The 20768-nt window shown below is 37.3% G+C and overlaps 1 protein-coding gene across 8 annotated transcripts in view; it reads right to left on the bottom strand.

Annotated features, from left to right (window-relative positions):
• Positions 1 to 20768, bottom strand: part of LOC116728393 (unconventional myosin-XVIIIa-like) — an 86916-nt gene that overhangs the window by 56010 nt on the left and 10138 nt on the right. For 3 of the 8 annotated variants that reach the window (XM_032576475.1, XM_032576477.1, XM_032576481.1), the window contains 15 exons: positions 18867 to 19643; positions 16697 to 16774; positions 16443 to 16514; positions 11858 to 11917; positions 9584 to 9671; positions 9127 to 9233; positions 8855 to 9031; positions 8490 to 8700; positions 8242 to 8384; positions 7869 to 7969; positions 7047 to 7110; positions 6811 to 6955; positions 3444 to 3614; positions 2527 to 2617; positions 355 to 547 (listed from right to left, as the gene is read on the bottom strand). In XM_032576475.1, the coding sequence (XP_032432366.1) occupies positions 355 to 547; positions 2527 to 2617; positions 3444 to 3614; positions 6811 to 6955; positions 7047 to 7110; positions 7869 to 7969; positions 8242 to 8384; positions 8490 to 8700; positions 8855 to 9031; positions 9127 to 9233; positions 9584 to 9671; positions 11858 to 11917; positions 16443 to 16514; positions 16697 to 16774; positions 18867 to 19643 (2478 nt within the window). The remainder of the gene's footprint in view (positions 1 to 354; positions 548 to 2526; positions 2618 to 3443; positions 3615 to 6810; positions 6956 to 7046; positions 7111 to 7868; positions 7970 to 8241; positions 8385 to 8489; positions 8701 to 8854; positions 9032 to 9126; positions 9234 to 9583; positions 9672 to 11857; positions 11918 to 16442; positions 16515 to 16696; positions 16775 to 18866; positions 19644 to 20768) is intronic. The other 5 variants (XM_032576480.1, XM_032576482.1, XM_032576479.1 and 2 more) reach the window with 4 other exon arrangements.

Here is a 20768-nt window from a genome sequence, read left to right as displayed (position 1 = left end):
GGAGAGAAGAAGAATGGTTCTTTCATCAGGGAGAAACGCCACGGCTGTGCAGCTGGGCGTGCCTCTCATAGATAGCTGTGAGTGACTTTACTTTGATCTCGGCAGAAGAGGTGAACACCGGCATCACTAATGAGGAGGTCTAACACATGAACTACTTCGGCTTGTCACAGCTTGTGACAGGTGGGACGGCTAGCGTTTCTGATGTGTGAACACATTCGCTATTGGAGTTGATATATCGGAGAAACAGTGGCAGTCAAAAAGGGGAGAGAGAGGAGGGAAGGCAGGAGAAAGACAAAACAAGGAGACTGGGGATGTATGTATGCACAGCACATTATCTCTCACACATGTCTCTACCTCTTTGTATCTTTCCAGCTCCTGAACAAAGGTGCGCTGGTAGAAGAGGCTCTGCAAGCGTTCTTGAGTGTAGTTGTGGCACAAGTCTTCAAAGGTTGTGCCGCTCTCGTGCTTAGCAAGCCTGGGGTTCTGAAAGCCTGGTGTGTCCACAATGAGCAAAGAGCACATGGAGTGCTGACTGGATTTCAAGGCCCTTAAGTACACAGGGGGTAGGAAGAAAAGCCATAAAAACATACACATGTACCAATAACATATCTTTCACTGATTACATTCACCCTACAAACCTTGAACCATAAAGTTGATCTTTACTTTAGAAAATTCACTTCCCTTCCTCTAGCTTCAACTTCAAATTTAAATGGTTTTAAACCATCAGTTATAGTGTTGTAATTTTTTTTAGCCCCTTACAGAAGGCTGCCCAATATCAGAAAAATGTTGTGATGTCAGTTGCTATAAATGCCTATTTTCTTCTTTCCTCTTTCTCATCAGTGCTACAATCACTCTATGACCTTTAACATTTTGGGCAGTGCAATTTGTGTCCATTATGAACATCTGGTGGCATGAAACTCTGCCTGACTTGCTAAATATTACATTGTCATGTAAAATTCAAGTTTATACCACTTGCAATATTGGTCAACAGCTATTGTATTCCAAACAGTCTTTTGCAATATGAATTTTTCACACTGGTATTACCTTGACTGTGTGCAACATATTGTGAAGTCCTATCCTGCAGATTTCTTCTGTGTTTTGTCCCATTTAAATGATTCACATTAATGAAACCTTCACATCACTGTGGAGGAACTTTGGTCCACTCCTCTTTGCAGAATTGACACATTGGACAGCCTCTTAAAGGTTATGACAGCATCTTTGTCAGATTTCAGAAAAGTCTGACTTTGTCTTGGCCACTCCAAAACCATGTATTAATTTTGGTAAACAGTAAAAAAAATTCAAGTAACAGTTTTTAACAAAATCACTAGTGTTAAACATCAAATTATTATTGGAGGAATGAGCTTTGGGAACTGGCAATTCAAAGAAAGAAGGTTGATTTTGTGTCTTATGAACAACTTGCATGTTTATTTGACCATAAAATGTGAATCACTATTCGGAAAGACAAAACAATGGCCCATTTTCAATGCAATAGTAAAATCAACTAAATTTTTGTTAAACTGTTCCAATATTTAGTGACGTTATGCACTTTAGCAAGGTTCCTGTGATGTTTAGAAAGTAAACAGGCCCATAGCATCACAGATTCTTCACCTAACTCCATATATTCATTCTTTGTTTCACATCAAACGTAAGTGGAACTTTTGTTACTGATTAGCTCAATTCTGAGCATGACACAAATCTTGAAATTTGCAGCTAGACTGATTTTCACACAATTTATTTTGTCCCAAAAATAATTCTGACACCATTTCATATTTGTCATAAGGTGGGTTTGGTCGTAAAAGTGCTAAATGTCTGTAGTTAGAGTATCTGAATGTCTACAGATTGCCAGTGTAAGACTATGATCAAATACTTTCTAAAAATGTTTCTAACAATTCTCTCACAATGACAAATTTTGTCTGAGATGTTAGACACAATTCCAGTTGAATTCCAACAGAATTTAGCAAACTCGCATTTACAACAGTAATGTTAAGGAGGAAAATGCATTTTCTGACATCAATCCCAAAACAACTTGCTGAATCTAATGGTTGCTATGGAGACTTGATGACCAACATACATACACATGACCAACGTGACACTTTTTGTTGCTGAGCTTTGGAGATTTTGTTTTTAACTTTTCTTACCATTCTGCTCACTGTGCATGCTTTCAAGATAAACATAGAGCATTGGTTGGCCAGAACTGGAGACTACAATAAATGGAATCATATTTTTACTCCAGGGGGGAAAAAGTAAATTATTCCTAATTAGAAGATCTGAACATCTTGAAAAGTATAGTATAAATGTAAAACCTTTTTAGATTATTTTAAAAGATAACAAAGGCTTTTGTTGAAAACAATTAATATGAACGTAGTACTTTTTCAACACATAATATCATGCTTTTGCTAGAAATTAGGAATATATTCTAATGCTTTCTAAACTTGAGAGGAAAATGTGGCTGGAACTGTTTTTAAAAATGCATGGTAACACCGTCTTTATGCAACCCAAGATATGTCAGTTTGCCCCAATACTAACCGATTTATCAAAGATACGACGACAGCAAAGACTTCAGAGTAAAGCCCTGACGCCATTGCCTCCAAACACTCCATTGCTGTGAATTTGGATCCTGGTATGGAAGAAGTCAGACAGAGCATATCAGTTATTTACAATTTTTAATATCTTAACAATGAGGCAACACAAAGATCTAACTTCAGAATAGAGGAAATAAATTACAGTCGGACATTTGCTCCTATGAGGAAGGTTCAACGGCGCCACATTTGAGCATTTTATACCCAGAGGCTTAAGCATCCAAACTGGGTTTAAAATTGTCTTTGTAAAGCATTGACATTTTGGACTCAGGTGCTTTGGAACCGGTCACATCTAACAGCGCTAACTCATGTTTGTGCCTAGCGGCAGTGGCCACCTGTTAGGCCCACTTAATTCATTCCGCTATCAAACAGAATAGTGACTTTATGTTTAGTAGGGGAACGTTTTCATGTGTGCACGCACACACAAACTGGACAGTAGGTTTATGTGCGACTGGGAGGAAAGTGAAGGTGAGACTGAGGTCATTTCTGTCAATCCCTGCTGTGATGGACTTTTAACTGTATCCCCATGCCCTTCAAAGTCTGTTGATGGAAAGTCAGGGCACCTGAACGTGACAAAAATCAATGCGACGCAATTATAATTTCAAGGACGAAGAATGAAAAGAGGATCCAAAATTGCTTGTCCCAACATAGTGTGTGCACTCATCTGTCAATAGCCAATGTGGTCGTGTAGTATTCATTACTAAGATAAGCTTTACGTTTTTCTCTCATGCATGCAGTTTCCCTTAGGTGATGAGCAGGCAAATATGCATGCAAGCGTGCGCGTGTGTGAAGAAGTAGACAGAGAGTGAAAAGAGAAGCAGGGGAATGAAAAGAGTATACAGGAAAATGTATTCTGCTGAGTACCTGCATCTGCTGTGCCATTTTCCTCGGAAGCCTGGCGGATGGTGCCCGTTCTGGGCAGGGTGCCCTTGGTCTGATGCTTGAAGATGGAGGAAAAAAGCTCCTCCAGGGAGCAGCCCAGCAGGTAGGCTGCCTTCTGGGCCCACTCGTGACGTGCAAATTGTTTCCTGCCAGCTGAGACATGTGTATAAAAACCTCCATTAGTCCTTCTGCCAGCGAGTTCCAGGCAACATTTGTGACAATCACATCTTTTAGAGGGTCAGGGTTATGCTTCTGTCCACCAATGCTTTGCAAAAGTATCCATGCCCCTTTAAACTTTTAACATTTTGTCATCTTACATCTTTCAACCTCTTTTATTGAGATTTTATGTGATAGAGCAACACAATGTGGCAAGTAACTACGCAACATTTTATTAACTGAAAATCCATCAGCTGAAAATAAAAAGAAAATGACAAAACAGTAAACCTACCAATACCATCAAACACCTAAACTGACAAGCCTGGCCAAGAGAGTGCAAATCATAGAAGCAGCCAATAAAGCCCATGTTAACACTCTGGAGGAGCTGCAGAGATTCGCACCTCAGGTGAGAGATGACTAACATGGAGGAGTGGTGATAAGATAGCCACTGTTGATAGAAATCCATTTTCAGTTTGTCACTAGCTAGAGGCACTCTGGTGGGGCGGGAGGGGGGCAATGCATGACACATTTTTCAGATTTTTACTTGTAAAGAAAATTGAAAGATATGCGTAGCTGTTCAGGATGAAATCAGAAAAAGTTCAAGGCGAGTTAATATTTTTGCAAGGCACTGCAAGCAGAGCTGATGATAAACTGTAAAAAAAAAAAAAAAAACATGTCTGAACCATCACTGAAAAGAAAATATAACCTTGTTCATCTACAAGTTTAAAAAAAAAAAGAAATCCACCAGGGGAATAAACACAATCAGTGAAGAACAATTTATTTACTTGACGGGGAACTTCATTTGGGAAACACAGGCGTTCTTTCATTCTTTAATCTATTAAAAATAATGATGACATCCAACACAGTAGTAAAAAACTGAAGTTATAATCCACCATGAACTGGTATCTTCTAAGTCTTTTGACAGAGAATAACTTTGGGGATTACACACAGAAAAAAAACAAAAAACAGTGGGCTCTATCGGTTTCATCACTGCGACAGAACACTTGCGTGCGTCTCCTAATGCGTAGCAGAACGCTTGTGGAGTCAAGCAAAGACTTTTAAATATTTGCTTTGAATGATAGGCGGCTCAATCGGGAATTATTTAAGACATCAAAAAAGAAGAAGAAGCTGGTTTTGTCATCATAGCCTTATTTTACAGGGTCAATACAGGTATGGAGGGAAAAGGTTTTAAAAGGTGAAATATGTCCATCTGTACACATGTGCTTCAACAACAGCAATTATGGGGTAAACCTTTTCCAATTAACACTTGTCAGATAAATGGATTGACAGTACAGTAAAGACAAAAGCAAGCTCCTTTTACATGGCTCCTGACATAGCTACGGATAAACAGAGATCATTGCTGCCCTCTTGTGTTACAAAATGAGGTTACACTGCTGAAAAACTGATTTTAGAAGTGCTCTGGAGCAGTCAGCCGAGGCAACAAACATGTTTTCAGAAGTGCAGAATATTCTAATGAATAAACATAACTTTTGAATGTGTATAAGCCAAACTGTTTTCACTGTGTTGCATCTATGGTTCTAGAACTTTATCACCATACAGCACACCTGCTTAAGAAGAATAGCTCTGACAAAAACCTTCCCAAATTCAAATGTCATGCTAATCAGAAGAACATTAGTTTGATTCTGCATTCACAGACAATATCCAGTACTGGGAATGTTTTAAAATTAGTCCCTAATGGTGTTATAGCGCCATCAGAAAGATTGGTAGCCAGCTGGAGGATATCACTGACACTAATTGGGCGAGCTAGTCTGCATAAGCAACTGTGCAGACGTAATGAAGGGTGAAGAAATGTTTCAAAAAACACAAGATACTTCACCCCGTGCAGACTGCTACTATGCAGTCTTTGTGACTTTAACGTTTGATATGTTCAGTGCATTTTAGTGACACTCATAAAAAAAACATATTTTGTAAGATCAAATCCTAAAGACTTAGACTTCCATTTGGATATGATCATTTTATTCAATTTCTAAGACCCTATGAGGATGTGATGCAGAGGACAGAAATGTAAAAAATATCAAAATTAGATTTTTTTTTTTTTTTTTGTCATGTTACAACCATGTATTTTACTAAGATTGTGTGACAGACCATTTCAAAATAGTCCATAATTGTGCATTTCAAGTAAAAAACCTGAAAAGTGTTAGTCAGGAAGAAGAAAACCATTATTGAAGTCTTTTTTTTTACCAAAAGCCATGTAGGGAATATAGGACAACAGCCTAACAGGACAAGGTATTCAGACCAGATTAGGCTGGAGATATTTTGTAATTTTCTCTTTCAAGAAAGAAAAAGAACTAGGAATTTGTAGAAGAAGATTAGTGCATTTTCTTATATTCTCTTAAACCTTCTCCCTCTCCTCTATCCTTACTTCTCTATTTCCCTGTTAACTTTTTCTTCCTTTCTTTTTTTTCTCCCTTTTCCATCTCGATGCAATTGAAGTGAACCCAAAACAAACTCTAATAGTTTTTCAGTAATAAAGATCAAATAGAGCATTACAGTCAATGGTGTAATATCCATTCTAATGTTTATGTTAACATCTGCTTCCACTATTTCTGAAAGACATAACCTAATCAGTTGCAACATGAATTGCTAATGTTTTGAACAGTTTCCCTGCCATTTCATTTATTGTTGCAAATTGTATAAGCACTGTACACCAGGGAAAAAAACTTGAAACAGTCAAAAGAAAGCCAGCATAACATTCACACAGCAGCCATAACCCTAAGATGTCATAAGTATGCAACTAGTGTAGATATTCAATTATTTCTTCACCTTTTCATATGCAAGTAGTATTAGTTGTAAGGCATACATTTCCCCAACAATGTGATATTTCATTTGGGGCTGCAGATTGGTGAAGCTCAGTGTAATGATCTGTGCATTGTGCAACATCTCTTTCTAAGTGCAAATGCATAATTCAGCTGCCTCGGTTACATCTTTCTTGCATCACACAAGTGATGGTTTCAAAATGCAGCCTCAACATTGACACATCAAGTAAAAAGCTGCTGAAAAAAATAGCAAATGGAGGAGAGGAATGGGGCTGAGGGGTGGTTTACAAACTCAAAGATTTTTAATAGTTCACACACTGCTATGATTATCATTATTACTACTAATAATGATGCCACTATGAAGGGGAAAAATGTTTTTCGTTTTTTTTTTCTTGTTTGACGTAGATAAATCTTACTCTTGGTAGCTCCAGCTGCTCCGAGATGATAGATGGCCCCAAGAACCAGCCAGAGGGCCCGCTGCTCATCCGCACTGATCCCAAGGACCTTCAGGGCTACTTGCAGTTTGGAAAACTGCTGAGAGGCCCGCTGCTTATCCTCTGCCTAACAGATTTTTATAAAGATTACTTCGGCTTTATAAGAGGTCAAAGTAATATCTTCAAAGGCCAATCTCCACTTGCGGGGCAGCATTTACCTTATTCTGCGGCGTGATTCCAAATGCATTGTTGTCAGCAAAGTGGTTGAGGTGCAGCTCCGTTCTGATGGGGAAAAAAGATAAGGAAATGACAGCTGACAGAATATTATTGAAATACACCATGTAGAGCCCTGCAAAAGTATCCAAACCCTTAGACTTTTTCACATTTTGTCATATTCTAAACAAAATCTTTGATACATTATTTGGGGGATTAGATGGACAACCACAAACCAGTGAATCATTTTTAAAATGGAAGGTAAATGATACTTAGCTTTCATGCACACATTTATATTTACAAAGTATTGGTCAATACTTTTTAAAATGACTTTTGGCTATGTCCCTTCCAAAAGCTTCCCAAATGAATGACAATGTTACTGCCTCATTCAGTGTTACATCCATTTTTTGTTTTCCACTTCACATAAGGGTATTGCATGTAAGGTGGAATATCTTGGTATGTTTGTCAGTTGTTCCATACTCTTTCCATTGTTGGAGTATTATTGGAATATTGCTCTGTGAGATGTTCAAAGCATGGAGAAATTGTTTTATAACCTAATCATGTATTAAAGCCGACAACTTTCCTTTTATTATTATTTTTCAAAAACTATGTTATCTTTTGTTTACAGCTAAATACTCCTTTGTGTTGGTCTGTCACAAAAAAAAATCATCAAAACAACATAGCAGTTTGTGGTTCAAATTTATAAAAATGTGGAAAAAGCTCTAAAGGTGCAAATAGTTCTGGAAGGCACCATTTGTGTATCACAAATTAAATACAGAACAGAGCAGTCTTGTTATTTTAATTGGCTAAATAGCATCAATACTGACCTAAGAGCACTATCTACTCCAGCCATCAGGTAGTAAAACACGTTGAAAGTGGACTCCCCTTCTGGTCTCCTCGTCACCCTCATTTTCTCTAAAAGCATCGTCTGTGAAGTCACAATAAAACCAAGTTGACAAAATTATCTAAAAATCAATTCTTTGTACACATGTAGCACTTAATTATAGATCTGAATGGAGTTTGGTTGCAGTGAAGTATCAGGAAGGTTTTTGATTAATGCATCGATTTTGCAATTCGTGCAAAAACCAAAGAAACAGCTAGAACCACAACAACATGAATTAAACAAGGAGAATACAAAAAAGAAGAAAAAAACACACACAAAAATTGGTCTGCTTTTTCTCCCAGTGTGTTTGTGCTTACCTGGATAGAGGCTGATGTCACCAGGCCTGCCTGGTCAAAATCCAGGGAAACGATGTGGGAGAAGCGACTTGCGTTCCCATTAAGGGAAGTCGAAGCATTTCCAAAAGCCTCCAAGATTGAATACACTGCCTGCCATTTTTCTGCTACAATGAACCAAATTGAAGTGCTGGTAACTGGAAGAGCTTAATAAAAAGTAATTGACAAATAAAGCATAATTTGAATACATCCTTTCCAACTTTCCAACTTACTGGAGAATGATTTGTTGGTGCTTCCAGCGATGGTAACCAGGTACTGGATGATGTGCTGACAGTTGGTGGTCTTGCCACTTCCACTCTTGCCAAGCAAGACAATGGACTGATCCTGACGAGTTGTAAGGAGGCTTCTATAGGCAGCCTGCGCCAAGCTGTAAATGTGGGGTGCTGTGTCTTCTTTTCTGCAGCCTTTGAACATCTGCATGACCTGGACAGGAAAAAAGATGAGAACAGAAATAGGACTCATCTTCACACAGTTGAAATAGGGATGTTCAACTCTCAGCGCATCCATTTCAAGCTGATTCAGAAGACGTGCATGCATTTAAAAAATAAATAAAAAAATAAAAAACACTGCTGCCTACCTTCTCAGAATACATAGAGGGGGCACTAATTGGGTTAATGACCACCATGTTGGGCCCAGCGTGGGCGTGCAGGAGGTTGCTGCCATAACGCTGCCGCAGTGAGTGCATCACGCTCGACTCGTTCAAATATTGCAGAGAGGCCAAGTCCTCCACTCGGTCAAACAGCGGCGGATTTGCCTAGAGTTCAAAGGCAGAGGCGGTCACACACACACAAATTCACCAAGAGCCTTTGATTATGGATGAGGTTAAGAGTTGATGTGATGATTAAGTACCTTCTCTACATCATCTTCATCCACCTCCAATAAAGATCCATCACTCTCCAGGCGGATTTTTACCTTCCCCTCTGGCAGGCTGTCTGCCTCCGTCTTCAAGAGAGTGGCTGCATTACCACAAATTAGGAAATTCATTGAATGTGACATCTGATCTGAACCTTCTCTTTCATGTCACATGGCTTAGGGCAGTTGCATATATTTTAATAATGCATGAGATTCAATAAAGCATAACATGCATGTTGTTTTGAGAACACTACAGTGAAATAGATTCGGTCTGAGGTAAACAAGAGCAGTCAAATTAACGGCAATGTTTCTAAAAGCATTTTATGTGCTTCAAAACACCCACATCTGTACTTTTCGCAATCAAATGTCACCACGTGCCAACTGGCAGGAGAGGGAGTTTAACATATCTATTCATCATAACAAATGCAGATTTTAAAAAAATAATAATACAAACCCAGAGAAAATCCATCCTTGTGGACAAGCCATACTTTTTCCGTTTCATACCAGGCCTTTTCTGCCTTCAACTGTTCCTCTGTCTTCACCTGTTAAAGCAAAACAATCAGAAGGAGATGTGTGTTTATAAACAATGTTCAAACATTAGAAATGTCAAAATCTAAAAAACAAAATTAACTGCATTTTTCATATTTTGGAACACACTTTGGTGTGGAAGTTGTTTACTGAGTGAAGGCTGAGTGTAGGCATTTTCATCAACAGTATGCTACTTTCACATACATTCAGAGTCAGGACAGAGATATTAGAATCTATTAAAAAGGTTACTGTTATTTCTATGATATACTACAGCATGCCTGTGGGTTTTTAAGATTGACTTTAAGAACCAGCAAGAAGGCAAAGTGTATTACAGCAAAAGGTGTTTCTTTAAGAACCAGTGTCCTGCACATTTTAGATGCTCCCCTGGTTCAACATGCCTCAATCAAATAAATTATTTATTGAAAGCCTCTGTGGAACTTGAAGAGAAAACTGAGGAGGTAATACTGACATTAGTTCAGCTGCCGTAATCTTGTGATGATTTCACACCATTTTCACACCGTATTAGAGTCTCATGCGAGCATTAAACACACCGTAAAGCAGAAACTCCTTCATAAAAATCTGTTAATGATCCACAGGAGTTGTGTTTGTTTTTATTTTTGCCTTGGAACATAAATGGCTTAAAAACCATGAAATATTACTTTGGGTAATATTGGTTACTCCCTCTTGTGTCAAATCTCTACCCTGGTAATTTGTTTTTACCCCTATAAAAAAACAATTTCCAAGAAAAGATTTTGATAGTGGAATCATCTGTTGTTGCTCTGTTTTCTTCCCTTCAGTGTTAAACAACTCTCTTTCATGGCTTTTGAATATCTCAGAGAAAGGATTTCATTCCTATGCAAAGATATGGAGAAGTAGTTAAAAAATACTAGCTACTTTAAAAGTGCCAATAGTTATTAGAAGACACTAAAAACAGCTTGAAATGTCAACTCTATGATAACTTGCTTCTTTTTTTTTAAAATAATTAAATCTCATTTCACAGCTACTGTTCTCTCATACAGTGTGACATCACCTCTTCCCCACATATAAATGTCCAATGTATGCTAACGGTATGAAGGAAATTTGAATGCTGTTCTTCATTTTTATGTTATAGCTGTTAAAGAGAAATTGCTGTTGCGCAAAAACACGAACACAGGAAACTGGCCACAAAATTCATATTGGTGGATCTGTAATTAATATACTCTACAGCGGCATCTCTCCACTGATATTAAAGTACCTGTATGATTGGAGAGCACTGGTCTGTTTTCTTGTTTCACAACCTGAATCCATTATTCAGTAGCCTTCTACAAAATCATTTCAGTTTTTATGGCTCATCTTCCAATACAAATTTAAAACACTCGGTGTTTACTAAGTGTTCACTCAACTCAGTCAGGATTAATATTACATCTTCCCTCTGAAGACATCACAGGCAGAAGGCAAGATGAGTTTTTTTTTCCATCCACACCAAGAACATTGCACACAGTAAAACACCCTGCTTTGATTGACTAAAAGAAACAGAACCGAGTACAAGCAGGTCAAAATGTCAAGAGAAAAGTCATGCACAGAAAGCTACAACATCTAGGGGGGATTAAATGAAATAAACACAATAAATACTAAATATTTCGGCTTCTCTCTCTTACAGTTTGATATAGCACAAAGTTGAAATCCACATGAAATAAAACACATTTAAAATATTTGTATTGCTTCTTTCTTCAGATATAAAGATCATGTTTGTCAGAATCTGGTCCAACAAGGACAAAAAAAAACTTATTTTTCACAGAGTTCTTGCAATAAAAGACATCATTGAGTTATCCAGCCATTACAGCTGTGTACTTACAGTATTTTGCATTTAATTATATACTCTTACATAAGAATAGTGCTAATGTTGTAAAGTGCAAAGTGCATCCTCAGGAAAGTGGAGCTGATCATTAAGCTCCAGTTGCTTTTATTTTTTACCAAAAAAAAATTATAAATGAAGATCCAAAAAGCAGTCAGCTGGACATTTCATGGATATATCAACTAATGAGTTCTTACTTTAGGAGAAGAAACTTGAAAAGGGAGTGCTTTAGGGAGGTTCCGGGCTTTTAGGTGGTAAAACTGCTTTACAAAACACTGCAACAGTTTCTGCTTAATATGTCAAGAACCAAAACAATATAATAAATCATGCAATTAGCACTGCAACCGGCCGTAGTTACGGTCAGACCTTAGTTGCAGCTAAGTGTGCTGCCTGAAGGATGGCCACTGGGTCCTCAATAATCTTGGACTGGAAAAGGGAAGAATTATAATCAACAGGTAAATGTCACATTCATTTGGAATCACCAAAATAGACCCAAATGCACAGCAGTGAAACAAATAATAGTGGATTATTGTAAGTAATTAAAAAATAACACTTTAACAAGAGCAAAAAAAAAAGAAATGCAGGAAAATGCAAACAACTCTGATAGGATTAGAGGCTAAATTGAGCAACTCCTGTAGCTGGTGTTCAAGTACAAACTCATGTATTATTCTGCCAAGTACATATATATCCAACAGATGCATTAATTTGAGATGAGGTCACTCTGGGTGAAAAACAGAACTCTCAATGTTAATATCTGCTGGTGGAAATTTTCAGCTTAAAACAGTCCTAACCAAAGATCAGCTGGTCAGAAAAACCCACCCTGTTTATTCTCGCCAAACAAAAGTATTAAAAATACAATGAAGACATTAAAAAAAAATTTTAATTTCCTGCCAAAGACATGAGGGGAAGCTTTCCACAGAATGTCACTTTGTACTTGCTTTGGCGAGGTTCCATCAAACTGGCGAAAGAGCAAATTGATCAGCAGAAGAATCTGTGTTTGGTTGTTCATTCTGGGTTATGCTAGATTTGGAAATATTGACAGCCTTTGGCAAGTCTCCAAGCTAGTTGTGCTAACTTACGAAAGATGCTGAAATATCTACTCTGAATCATTTGTCTGTTTTAAATAAGTAAAACCCATTTTTTGAGCAACTGCTCTACTGCACACAGCAAAATTTCACTTGTGCTTCTAAAATACATCATTCATAACTCACAGCCGGAGGGATAGAGAGAAATATTTGTAAAGCTTATAATTATAGTTTCTATAAAGAAATATATTTTTAAAAAAGGAGCAATCAGAGAAATCTTTACCACGCCTTTTATTTGAATATCTGTCACACTGGTTGTATCATCACTAATGAATCGGTTCCATCATTGGGCTTTCTGAATGAGTACAGTGAAGCACTCAGAGAAAGTCAAAGATTTTAAACTTTGAAGACAAAGTTTGCTTGGAAGAGAAAATATCTTTTGACACACACCATGTGATTACAGAATAAACCAAAAGATTTTGTCTAAATCAAGTGGAACTCAGAATGATTTGATGCACCACCTGAACACTGAGGCTTCAGAACTAACAACTTCAGAAAAGTTGTACTATTTTATTGAAAGACATTTTCCCAGATTATAAGAATTTTGAGTGTAACTTCTGTTGTTTCTTACATTAATTCTATTTTCTTTAGTGTTGCAGTTCCTTCTCTTACAAACAGTCTCATGTTTTGGACAATTTCTTTTTCCAGATCTCTAATATAGAGGGACCAAATATATAACATCTTGTGGCATGATTTCCATTTGAAACATTTCTACTTTGTTTGCAACTACGTCTGATTTGAAGAAAAAGTTTGCTTGGAAGAGAAAATATCTTTTGCCACACACCATGTATAATTCATGTATCGTAGGAGGTCCATAACCTCGTCTATTGTTTTAGCTGACAGCTCTCGTGTCGAAGAAATACTTTTCATAAATCAGCCAGGTGCAGCTGCTCATTAAGGCCTGCAAGCACTTGCTTATTTGCATAACAAGAGTTTTGTGAGTATTTGTTTTAAAAATGCAAATTACACTGTAAATTGAGTTTTCATCCTCTGCTTGATCACAAAAAGTAAAAATAAAACAGGTTATAAAAAAACTTACAAAATTCTTTGCGCTCCGTTCTAGAAAGTTTAGCTTTTAATTAAAACAACCTGTCTAATCTGATATTATTTTATTGTTTTACAGTGTAAAGAAATGAATAAGCATGTATATTGAGATTGTGTCTGTTTTACTTTTTGCTTGTAAGATTTTTTACTACATTAATTCTGAAAATAGCCTTTATCTCACACTTCAATCTGATTAAATAAGACTGTGCCATTTCCAGCTTAATACTAGAAATACTTAATGCACATGTGCATTCCAAGACTGTACAAAGTGCAATATAAATCAAACATTACTTGCCACAATGTAAATATAACCTTGTTGACACTTTCTTAAACCTGGTCAAGAACCCTAGACAGGAGAATTCCAATTGCCCCTCCTGACTCCCATTGGTTTATGTCACATTAGTACTTTTCAAGCCTCTGCACAAACCAAGAAAACAGCAGGAAGTCAAAGACAAGCAGGCAGGCAGGGTAACATAGACCACAGAGGGGTCAGTGGAGGAAAGCATGCTTTAACTCCAGCACTCAATGTCCTAAGGAGTGCACTCAGCCCACAGTAAAAGCAGCCATACCTAAGAAACTCTGTGGCCTCTGGGCCTCTAACCATGCAGAGAGCAAACAATAAAGGAGAAAGGCAGAATCCAGTGGCCCACAAAAAAGCAAACGAAAAATCTGACTTTAGAACATCACAGGAAAAAGAAAAGATACGCAGAAAGGGCTCTTTGCACTGTAGACACACAGATAACTGCTTGCAGTTCATGGCCATAACATCCAGAAGTGGCAAAATAGTTAAATCACTGTAGTGTAGCTACTTCACTAAAATACATAATACAATACATTTGATACAAGAGATGTTACAAAAGAATGACCAACAAGTAACAATCCAAAGATTATCAGAATCGCTCTCATTTTCTCCCATTTTATCTAGTTAGCAAACCGTAAATCTAGAAAGCATTTACACTTAGCAGTCAGAAGTTTAATACAATCATCATGGGCATGAAGACTAAAAACTTGGGGTGTTTAATAATGCATTTAACAGTTTGTTTTCCATAATTGGTTGATCACAAGTCACTGATTTTTAAAAATCAAGACTTTGTTGAACAAACTTGAATTTATTATGGAGAGAAACCACATACTTTTTAGAATCATCAATAAAATTTTGGTTTAATTGCAGGTCCACATTTATTTCTAATCAGAAATGGTAATGTCCAAATTGTCCCTAATGTAAAATAATTACAGGGACTAGAATTCACTGTTTATGGGAGTGTAAAACTATAGTGGCATTCTGGCGAGCAGTATGTCGAGAAATTAGCTCCGCTATAGGACAAACACTTCTCCCTAGTCCAGTCCTATGTCTCCTTGGGTTCATACCCAGTCCTCTGGATACTCACAAAGAAATTGTGCAATTTCTATTGATGTTGGCCAGAAAATCAATAATGCTTAAATGGGTTGGTTGTGATGCCCCTTCGATCCAGCTATGGAAAAATTTACTTTCTGAAGTTATTGTATTAGAAAGATTGAGATATTGTATGAATGGGAAATTTAATGCTTTTAAAAAAAGATGGGAACGTATTCTTGAATACTTCAAAATTCCAAAATTAAAAAACCAGTAATGTGAATCCGAATGACGTGTATGTATAAATTGGTTATGTTTCTCATATGATGCTGTAATTTATGTACATGCCTCCGATTTTGACTTTGTCTTGTTTTCTGTATCAGTGCTGTATAAGTTTTGCCCTGTTATTGTTCTTTCCTTTTCTGTTTTTGTATAAATGTTCAAAAATACCTAATAAACATAATTATTAATAAAAAAAAAAAAGAAATGGTAATGTTCACTTAAACTACTTGGTGTTGTGCCACAGACACACCTTTTGAAAGCAATAGTATTCAGGTAATACTGACAAGCCTGTTGTCAGTCTGGTGCAAATAGAATTGATACTATGACCACCATGTTTGACAGCTGCTAAAGTGCTGACCCCAAGGAAAGCTTTGAGGGTCGGGAAAATGATGTAGGAATGGTGTGTGACCAACAAGAAACAGGATTTAAAAGCGTAAACAATCATTAGAAATCCTTTCTGACAAGAAGAGGTGAGATATATACTTTAAATTTGAGGCACTGGCTCATCTAACAAGCCAGTAACTCGCCATTATTTTGTTCCCAAAAGATCGGTACAGAGACTTCCAAGCCAAATTATTTTTGCATGGTGCTGATGTCAATACCACACGACAACTCCCGTGCTCCCCCACTGTCGACTTTATTTTGGAAAACTCACAGCTGTGAAGAATTGTGCAAATTACCATTATAAAAGCTGTTCACATTAGTGCTGCTTTCCAAAAAAAAAATAAAAAATCTATACAAAGTTTGATAAGTACATTGTGTTGATGTGCTTAACTGTAAGAAGAAAACCAAAAAAATGACAAGACCAAACCTAACAGCCACCCCAAACATTTTATGTCAATAATGTGACCTCTCTGTGTTACAACTTACAACAGCCCCTCTCTGCAGCATAGATATTATATCAAATATTTAAAATGTCCAAATTTATCCAATATCCATGCCTGTGATATGTGCATGTAAACTTTTAACTGTAACTGTGTGATCAAAAATTGGCAAAAATTATAGGTTCATATTTTTGGTGTCAGGATTCAGTAACAGGAAACTTATATGACTTGTGTCCTTTGGCAGAGTAACTCCAGAATCTGAAAACTTGTCAGAAAAATTGCCTTCCGTCTGGATAAGCAAGCAGCAGAGTCAAGCTAGTAATCAGAAAAGCCCAGACCAAGCACGCCAAATAAAGACCAGCAACAGGGCAAAGATAAGTTACATTATTGCCATCTAGAGTGAAGATCTTCCTGACACGCTTGTGGTCTTCCTCAGAAGGAATCAGCTCAGGAGCCTAAAATCGAGCAGCAACAATTGCAAATCCATAGCCAGAAGGTAAAGTTAATGGACCAAAAGAAACCCATGTAACTGTCTGCTGGAAGAAAAACTGATAACTGATAGTAAATAGAAGAATATGATGAACAAGAAAAATATGTTGTACTTTTAAATGTGAAAAGCACACACTGCAATGTGTACCTTTGCAGTAGAATTGTCCTGTGCAGCAGGGGATGGTTTACCGTTGGGCACCGCAGGGGAGCAAGACGTCTCCTTTACCTTACATCATTTATGCAAATATTCACAGACACACAGAGAAAAACATGCGCACACAGAGATGACATTAAGATGAGGCGATGGCAGTACAGTTGACAATTATGTTTCAGTGTGCATTCTATTTTAACCTTAGTCTAAAACAGCTACCATCAACTACTGCTACTCCCATATAATTTGGTGTTCCGGTTGATTCAATCAGGAAATGAACATGGCTGTTAAAGAAAATTGCTTCATTAGGAGGTGCAGTTAAGGAATAAAATGGTTCGCAGCTTTTATCTGTTTAGTATCAACAACAATTTGCTGCTAATTTCTTGAGGGTAATTTAAAAAAATTTAAACAAGCCTTAGCTGAACATGCAGGATGTTCTTCCCAAGGAACCAGAGCGGAGTTTATCGAAATTAGCTCTTAAGAAGTCATAACGGGACAAGAGCTGCGAAAACGAACACATTTTTATTTTTCCTATTTATGCGCCTGTAATGACCCTACTTAAAAAATAAGAATTTATCAAAACTTTAAGAATAAAAACAATTTAAGGATAATGTTGGACGTAAAAATAAAAGAGATCTATTTTAAATAAAGCCTTCTAAACTGAATCAACACTGCATATCTATTGGCCGCTGTAGCCCCCAGTATTCAGCAAGAGGAATCTATTAAAAAGATGTGAACTGGACTTAAGACTTAATAAACTCTCTGTAACTTTGTTGATTCTACAAAGTTTTTTGATGCAATTGATTGAAGTGCATTATGGAAATGAATGGTTCTCAAAACCAACAAAAAAAATTATACAGGTTTTCCGCTGACATTACTACAATGGAACATACTTGTATACAGTCTTAGCACATACAGAGGTATATTCAGTTTTGCCCCATATTTGCTTCTGTCTGCTGTCTGCTTATAAGGTGTTATATCAGATGCCTTCTAAGCTACTGTTCGCTGCAACCCACACCATTATCACTTCTGCACCAAACATTAACACTTGCCCCAATGCAGACAGAGAATCGTGATATGTCAATGCAGAGAATGTGTCTTACCGGTAAGGATATTTTCAAATGTTTCTAAAAAATATCCAAAAGTATGATGTTGTTAGTCGGTCAGTAGTCTATTAAACAGATTGCTAAAACATATATAAAATGTTGATGGGTTTCTGGCACAATAGAAATAGCTTCCCGAGGCACGGGTCAACTTTGTGCTCTTAAAATGCAACCACAAATATGGACAATGCTCATTGTCACATCTGATCACATCATCCTCATTGTACAGCAGTCGGCAAACAAAAATGGTGAGTTGACTATTTCCATAAGATGTGCTATTGCTAGACACTGAAGTGGTTCTCCTAAAGAGAATAAGCCTTGAAAAAACTATTTAAGCCTTGGTAATACTTGGAGTCCGGCCTTGTGGGCCAATTACCTCATTGTACTCCACATTTCATGGACATCTATGGCAATGCAAATTATGTCAAATAAAAAAGAAACTAATAAAACATTTTACTAAACTAAAATTATTTACCCATAAACCTGAACAATGTACAAAATACATTGTTTCTGGTTCTCAAAAGGTAACATAAAATATATAACAAAAGCAACTAATTACTTTAGAGAACACCATTAGTGTTTTTCTTGATTCTTTAAAAATGTGCCTTAAGAAATATTTATAGGCTTTACTTACCCGTCTATGGCAGACAGAACAAAGCCCCATATCTATTCTGGCAGAAAGTGATGGTAATGAGTCACAGCTCAGTGCTCACAGACAGTTTGAACTGGCCAGACAACCAGAGTGCAGGAAATGAGTACACACTGATGAAGCCTTATCATGAGCTTGTGCATGCCCTCTGCTTCTAATCACTCAGGGTGTCTTTGTTATACCAAGTCTTTTTATGAAGTAAAGACCATCTTGTGAAAGTGATTTTTCTAACAGTAAAGATTACGTAGACTAATTCCATATGTGAAATAAAATGCTATAATTCTTTTTTAAAACAATTTTGTTCAAGTTGATGTTAGAGGACAATGTATCTACGTGATGATTTCCTTGTGTGTTATTGTGAAAAGGCATGCTACACACAGAGAAAGAGGCGAACATGCACATGTTAACTCAATACCTCTGGTTTCTTTATACCAAACAGACGAGGCTTTGGGATGAAGCCTGCAGGAGGAGCCAGAGGATCTGTCTTTGGAACAGGAATGAACCCTGGAGGTCGCATCAGGAGATTTTGTTTGGAAGGTGCTAGGCTGGTCAGTTTGGCAGGGATAAAACCAGGTGGTGGAGTCAATGGATTCTGTTTGGGTGCAGGAATGAAACCAGCAGGTGGTACCAAAGGATTTGGTTTTGGAGGGGGTAAAAAACCAGGTGGAGGGGTGAGGGGGTTTGCCTTTGGTGGCATTGGGTTTGGAGCTGCAGTTGGTGCAACAGATGAGACCTCTTCTTGTTTTTCCACTGATGATTTTACCTCTTCTTCTTCTGCCTTCTCTTTCTCCTCCTCTTCTTGCTGCTTCACTTCCTCTTTTGTATCCTCTTTGCGGTCCTGAGTGCGGGTGCGAGGTCGGTGCTCCTTGGTTCTAACTCTTCCCATCAAACTGGCCAGTCCTACAGATATATCATCCTTGTCCTCTCCAGCAGCCTTAGGTTTTGTTAGAGTCATAATTGATGCTGTGGGCTGACTCTGCTCTTCTGTACCAGCAGGCACCACCCGCCTGACAACTCTTCTCACAACTCGTATCACCTTTTTACCACCAGTGCTCTCCTCCTGCTCAGGAGTATCCGGTCCGACCATGGCACCGTTACTTTTGGGCCCTTCAGCTGATGATGCAGTCAGTTGTGGACCACTGGCTGTTTCTGCGACAGGATTAGTGACTGACTGAGGCTGACTACTGTCAGACTGAACAGAAGCAGAGCAAGATGGTATAGATTATTGCTTTGGTGGTTCACACAGGAAGAAAAAAAAAAGTTCAGTTTGGGGGCGAGTTATGAGTTGAGAAAGTTTCAAGGAGATTATTCTGAATGGATTTCTAAGCTGGACTTTAATTTGCATATTTTAAACTTGCGGTCAAGTAATTCTGTCAGGCCAATAAATTCAGCACAGCCCAACAATTTCAAATTTAAAAGTTAATGGGAAAGTTTAAATTGATATGCACATGCATATTGAGAAGTAATTTTTCTGAATAACAGTCTTGGTGGCAGTACAGTCCCAAAAAATCTACTTGCTAATAAAAGCGGTGAAGAAAAGTGCTCCAGCTTGCAAATATTAGGGTGAAGGGTCAATTACTCTAATATAATCCTTAATTGATTGTTCATGCTTTGCATTTAAGGAATTAATAGAGGTGCACTAAGAAATTGGTTGGTGTTGGATTTAAAATTTGACTGGCTCTAAATGGTGATTGGAAGGTCAGAAACTAAAAATATATATTTTTTTCTAATCAGTAGTCACATCTTATCTGAACACTACTATGCCATGCTGACAACAATCTTTGGTCTTGAGGCTCTTATTGAGTGGGAAGGCTCAACCAGCTTCAGCATCAGTGAAGATTAATGTTTTATTTTACTTTAAATCCATTAGTATTAGGAGAGATTATTTTGACATTTTTCCACAAAGCAGAAAAAAAGTAATTGCTTACAGTATTTTAGTCAGCTGAAATCAGAACCAGACAAGGTTTTTGCAAAAGTATTCATCTGAAATTGAGCACAAAGTACTAATAAGTGCATCTAAATGTTCCATCCATTAGAGAAACAATTTATTTCACTAAAACATGTGACATTAGTACTTTAGCAATTAAATTGCCCCTTTTATTTGTCAGATTGTTTGGATAATTACTTTAAAGATGTAAAACTTCTCACAAACAAACATGCTATTATCAGTTCTGTCAACAAAAAAAAATGTTTTTTTAACAAGAAACTTCATTAAACATTAAAATGAAAAGCTAAACTCTCAAAACCACTCCAGGTTATTTCAATATAGCTCATTGTGATATTTATATCAAGCAGACATTAAATGAATACGTGCTGG

This window comes from Xiphophorus hellerii, chromosome 11, assembly GCF_003331165.1.
Source record: "Xiphophorus hellerii strain 12219 chromosome 11, Xiphophorus_hellerii-4.1, whole genome shotgun sequence".
Taxonomy (NCBI): Eukaryota; Metazoa; Chordata; class Actinopteri; order Cyprinodontiformes; family Poeciliidae; genus Xiphophorus; species Xiphophorus hellerii.
This window is presented reverse-complemented; position numbering and strand designations above follow the sequence as displayed.